This window comes from Nannospalax galili, unplaced genomic scaffold (assembly GCF_000622305.1).
Source record: "Nannospalax galili isolate Female #2095 unplaced genomic scaffold, S.galili_v1.0 scaffold1750, whole genome shotgun sequence".
In the NCBI taxonomy this organism is placed as follows: Eukaryota; Metazoa; Chordata; class Mammalia; order Rodentia; family Spalacidae; genus Nannospalax; species Nannospalax galili.
The window spans coordinates 1,002,596-1,008,829 of record NW_008329031.1 but is presented as its reverse complement, the minus strand read 5'-3'; the positions used below and the strand labels follow the sequence as shown (position 1 = coordinate 1,008,829).

The 6,234-nt window shown below is 39.9% G+C and overlaps 1 protein-coding gene across 2 annotated transcripts in view; it reads right to left on the bottom strand.

Annotated features, from left to right (window-relative positions):
- Nucleotides 1-91: 91 nt before the first annotated feature.
- Nucleotides 92-6,234, bottom strand: part of Dync2h1 (dynein cytoplasmic 2 heavy chain 1) — a 273,560-nt gene continuing 267,417 nt past the window's right edge. For both annotated transcript variants that reach the window (XM_008829984.3, XM_008829990.3), the window contains one exon: nt 92-602. In XM_008829984.3, coding sequence (XP_008828206.1) covers nt 444-602 — 159 coding nt within the window. In that variant the 3' untranslated portion in view covers nt 92-443. The remainder of the gene's footprint in view (nt 603-6,234) is intronic.

Genomic DNA, 6,234 nt, shown 5'->3' with positions numbered 1-6,234 from the left:
TGATATCTATAATATATTCATTATACCCACACATTCAGTATTTAAAAGCAGAGTGGTATGCACATATAAAACCATAGAGGGCTAAGATAGCTTATTATGATCTTATATTTTATTAAATCATACAAAATGATAACCAAAATATTGCCAATTCCTTACAATACAGCATTTTAAATCTTGTTTAAAATATATTTTTGAGCCACTGGAAAAGTGAATTTCCTCATAGGAATGTTTAATGCCATCAAATACTCTACTTAAACATTAAATTATTACTTTAAAAAGGTGCTGTGTTATTACACATTAAAACAAAACCCAAAGAGATCACCAACCAGAAAACTAACTGCTAACACTATGAGCTGACATTTTAAATGCAGACTGACAAAGTGCTCTATGTAAACTTGAGCAGGAACTGTCACTTTGCTAAGCTGTTCTGTGTGGCCTCAGATCTACTGGTTTTTAAGGAACAGAGCTGCTCCACACTGAATCCACTGGTCTTGGTTGCCACCGCAGGGAACATCAATGTTGGTCACCACACAGTCCCTTTCTGCACTGGTGTAAACTGGTAGAGAGATGCACTCATCCGGGGAGTACGGACCATAGGCTGCCTGTTCAAAAAGAAAAAAATGGTCTGAAAATACAGCTTCATACCAGCTAAAGCATGTTATTAGATAACTAAAACAAATACAAACCTTCCAAATATTAATTTGTATTGATATTAACTATTTCAAGCAAAGATTAATATAGTCAACCCCTACCATTCCATTGCAATCCACTCACTCCCAATCATCGCTCCTTTAATAACCTCCCTTAAGGGCTGGGGAGATTGTTCATTGTCTGAAGTGCTTGCTATGCAAGCAAGAAGACCTGAGTTCAAATCCCCAATGTCCACATAAGAGCTGGATCTGTAGAACAAGTATGTGCAATCCCAGTGACTACGGGGAGAGGGGAGGTGAGACGGGTAATTCCCAGCAGCTGTCAGGCCACCCACCTGCCATGTGCAGTGGTGAGCAACAGGAACCCTGTGTCAAACCTGCTGGAAAGACTACACCTGAGAGATTGTCCTGACCTCTACGCATGCATCAGTCCTGCATTTACATACACACACACAACTTTCCTTTAGCCCCAAATACGATTTAAAAAAATCTTGTAAAATTTTATCTATGAATCTGTAAATATAAAAATAGTATTATCACAAATGAAAACGGGTAACTCCCTAATAGCAGACGAGCATTATCTTGTCCTATTCAAAAACTGCTTCCCCTAAAATCATTATACAAATCCAACTGGAGTCTGGGGCTTCATGTGTCTCTTAAACCAAAGTCTGCGGGGTTCTCGTCCCTCTCCCTTAGCTCTCCCTTTGTAAGGCAGGCACAGCAAGGCCCCAGCATTCCCCAATCTTATCCCTAGCCTCCCTGCACAGTTGATCACGGTGGGCTGACACGCCCCTCTCAGCGAAAATATTGCAAGGGCGGCACAGCCAGTGTCCATCAAGAAGTGTATAAGGCCGTGTCTCCCTCTTTGGATGGTGTAGGCTAATGATCATTACTTCAAGATTATAGAATGGTGCTACATCTTTTCTTCATTTCCAAGCAGTAATGGATCTATGAAGAGGAGCTTCAATTTATCATGTTCTATTCATGTTCCCTTCATCTGTTTTTAAAACAAGTGTTTCCCTGGTAGGACTCAAAGTCACTAATGATCACTTTTTTCTTTTTTTAAAATAAGCCAGTGGACTTAAAACATATTTGATGTGGTGTAATGCAAATCAGTTATCTAATGAGTGTTCAAGTTGTTGGCCTTTATGCATAACTCTAATCTGCTGAGTTTTGATGCCAAAATTCAGCAGCACCACTGTGTTTCTAGCACAACAGGATGGAAGCGCTCACACAATTCCTGTCACAGAAACGAAACTAGCCATTACTGTGATGATTCCCTGGTTCCTTCCAAGAACTATGCTATCACAGATTGTAACTTGGGTACAAGGAAAGGCCAGTTCCTCTCATTCTAGAACCTTTCAGTGACAGGAGAAATGTTTTTAGATGAGTTTATAATGGTACTTCCAATTCAAATTTAACATTAGTGTTTTGCCAACTTACGTGATTTCATTCAACATCATGATGAATGGTTAGAGTCGGGATGGAATTTAAGAACTAGGCTGAGCTGTTCTATAGTATTAGAAATGATGGATCAAAAGCCCATCAAGAATTTACCCATGGTAACCTGGTGAGGAAGTGGCAAAGTCGCCACAGAGTGGATGGCTCAGAAAGGACTTTGGTCTACGAATATTCGCACATAAACACTGTTACTTACTGTATTAGTTACTTTTCTATTGCTGTGATAAGACACTGTGACCAGGGGAACTTAAAAAGGAAGAGTTTATTTGAGCTTATGGTTCCAGGGAGTTCTCTACAATGGCAGGGAGGCTTGGTGGCAAAGGTGGCCCATACAGAAAGCTTAGCGCTCACATCCTCAAGCAGCCACACGAATCAGAGAGTGACTAGAAATCTGGCAAGGCTTAAGAACTCTCAAAGTCCACCCCCAGTGATGTGCTTCCCCCAGCACGGCCCCATCTCCTAAAGGTTCCATGACCCTCCCCAAGCAGCACCATAAACTGGGGACCTAGTGTTCAACTACTTGGAGCCTATGGAGGACATTCTCATTCAAACCACCACAGTTACTATTATCTTTCAAAACAAAAGACAACAGCATTTATGGGAATACATCTTTTTAGGGTATGGAGTACTTGCCTAGAAGTTTCTCTCCAGGTCATGTGACCCTTGCATAGGTCACAGTTGGAAGTTGAAGGCTTAGTATATACACATCTTACTCTTTGGATTGCCCTTTTCCTTCCTTTCTACCAATTGTGGAATCATCCATAATAGTAATATTCAGCTTGTTAGCACCTATTTGCCTGTACTGGGTGGTGTTATGATATTTTTCTTTGGTTTTTTTTTGAGGGGGGGTCTTTTTGAGACAGGGTCTCCCTGTAGGTCTAGCTGGCCTGGAACTCACTATGTAGACCAAGCTGACCTTGAACTCACAGCTGCCTGCCTGGACTAAAGGCATGTGCCACCACACCTGGCTTCAAGGAAGTATTTTTAATACTACCTTAAGTCTTAATGAGCATTACACAAACTTTATCTTTTCCAACACTCCACCCAGTAGAAAAATTGTTATAATTTCTCACATCTTTGACATAAATTGCTTGTCTCTTGGACATTGCTGATGTATTTATAATAAAATCCACTCTTTATGCAGACTCATCCTCCAAAATAAACATGCCATCCATCCCGAGTCTCTCTGAATAGCTCCATGTTTGCATCAATAGCTGTCGGCTACTTCTCCACGCAGTTAACAGTATTTGGTATCTTGTGTTGTAGCTAAAATTGATGAGATTAAGTATTTTAGTACATGCACAAATAGAGAACCACTCTTCACAGCAGCCTGAAATTCAGATTAGGAAATGCACACATATCAATGTGCTTTAGAATATTAAATTTAAAATAAAAGAGTCCTCTGGGATGTCAACCTAAAAAGGATTCACGAGAATGAATTCCAAGTTGGACTGCAGAAAATATGCAGGGATTGAAGCAAAGAGAACTTTCAGATATTATTTGTCACTAAGTCCTTTCATCTCCAATTCTGCTGTAGGATTCAGGCCTGAGACTGTTAATCACCCCATGCGGGCTTTCTTCTCATGTCACTTCTAGAACCTTTACAAAGAGCAGACATGCATTATGTGATTGATGGACTAAAGAGACCTGAATCTGAGAATGCTGGTTCTCAAGGCCAGGAAAGGTCTTAAACTATCCTTCTTGGCCACCCTTTTCGCGTCCCTTTACTCTGGAGACCCAAGAAACCGAAGCAATGCAGTGAGATACTCTGCATACTGTTTCTGGTCAGGAGACTGTCCCTGAATTTCTTCATTTTGATACTAATACAGTTCCTTTTACATGAGAAGCTTAACAGTAATGCACAGGTGATGTGTGGTGTGTTCACTATCAGCATACTGGCTCCAAATCCCTCCAAGTCACTTGTAGCTGTGGGTTTCGCATGTTGTATGGGGAGGTGGACAAGTCTTTGTCCCCAAACCTACAGCATTTTAGAGCAAAGTACCACTGTGGCTTCTTGACATTTTGCGTGGCATTTCTCAAAATCTCCAGAGTGGTAAATGTTATTACGTTTATGAGAAAGTTGAGAGGATTTGCTCTAAGATGCCAGGTAGAAGCAGAGCTCAGGATCAGGTATTCTAAGGGTTATCACAGTTCCTCTGCATACTGCTTAATTAAATTACATTCTATGACCCAGTTCCCACTTTAATAAGTTTACTTTAATAGGCCAAAGCAGTAGACCCTGCTAGACTAAAATGTTTGGATAAAATTAAAATTTTATTAAAACTATTAACAAATATACTGTATTAAATTAATGCAGTGTAATTTACAATATACATTATTGTGTAACAAAAAGTTACTAATTAAAAATCTATGTACTATGATTGCATTAATGTGTTTGCATACAATAAGAAACTTGTTCAGTTGGCTCGGTTCAATACTGAAGCCAAAGTTTGAAGTTTTATGTTAGTTTGGCCCAATTACTTTTCAGAGATAGAAACTGTGTTATGTAAATAAGCATGTTGCATAAGTTTTCTCTTTCTCTGATGTGATCAAGAAAAGTTTGAATATAAAGACTATGCAAAGGAGCTGGTGGAGAGGGCAAGTTTCTGCTGGAATGAAGCTCTTTAGGATATTAGATAATGTGGAACTTATGAGAAAAACCTCCATCTGGCTTAAAATGTTTAGTCTGCAAAGCAATGAAGTATATGATTTCACCCAAGCTTACTAAAAGAACTCTAGACTTTCTGCAAAGAAGTCGCTGTGGGAGGGAGACACGGTGACTTCACCAGCGTCTTAACATGATATGCAGGCTTCCTCTGACTGTCCTTCATACTAAGAATACAGTGAAATGTGGACCTTTCTTTTCCACTGCAAATTGAGTAAAAATAGCCACAGCTGACCTAGAAAACACTTTAATGAAAAAAATCACACCTAACTGAAGCAGCAGTTGGTGAGCCTGCCTAGTCTATCCTTGTTCCGTCTCACGGTGACTTGTCACTTGGGCATGTATAACCTTCTCCATTTCTCTACGCTTACCCAACCTTCCCTTCTTGCCTCACAGTAGAGGTAAGCCTGGTGTCTCTGTAACCAGAGTATCTGTTATGTGATAATGCTGCAGGTATTTAAGAACCAAAAGCACCAGTAAACTATAAAGAACTATGTGAAATAGGGTAATTATTATCATAAAAAAATTTTAAAATACAGGCAAGAGGATAAATTAGATCAGCCCTGTGTGAGCTGCTGAGTGTCTCACATATACAGGTGTTTCTCACACACAGGACTGTCTCTAAGCCTCAACAAGGTCCCACAGCATCACCACCTCCACTTATAAATGTGGAAACTGCTTCAGTGAGATTGCTTGGCCTAAATCATGATTTTGGGAGCTGGGACTAGAATTCTGTTGGTCTCTAAACTTTTATGTTCAGAAACTCTCAGCAATATGCCTGGCATCCTTCACTGGTTGGGGAGAGGATCTGAAAGCAGCAGGACGTGTGGAGAGGCTCAGTGTGGTGTAGGGAGGAGGGCAAGTGCCAGGCTGTTTGCCAGTACATGCCAAGGAAAATTACAGAAGCTGAGGGGGAAATAGCTTATCCAAAATTGTTGGTCTCTAAACTTTTATGTTCAGAAACTCTCAGCAATATGCCTGGCATCCTTCACTGGTTGGGGAGAGGATCTGAAAGCAGCAGGACGTGTGGAGAGGCTCAGTGTGGTGTAGGGAGGAGGGCAAGTGCCAGGCTGTTTGCCAGTACATGCCAAGGAAAATTACAGAAGCTGAGGGGGAAATAGCTTATCCAAAATGTTTTTTTTTTTTTTAATTTTAATTAAAAGAAGCATTTCATTACAACAGCATTAACCTATTCAATAACATTTTTCTGAGCTAGGGTACATCTCTTTCAAAATTGGCTGTACATTTCTAGGTTTACAGATGAATTATTACGCTTATATAATCTTTTACTCATTATAAACTCTATAAGACATAAAATTAAATGAGGTTCCAACGTTTAAAAAAGATCTCCACTGCATTGTAAAAACACACAGTTTCATACAGAAAAATTCATTCCAAGCCTATTGACATTGAGACGTTTTCACATACATTTCTAATCTCTATATACATGACTATCAC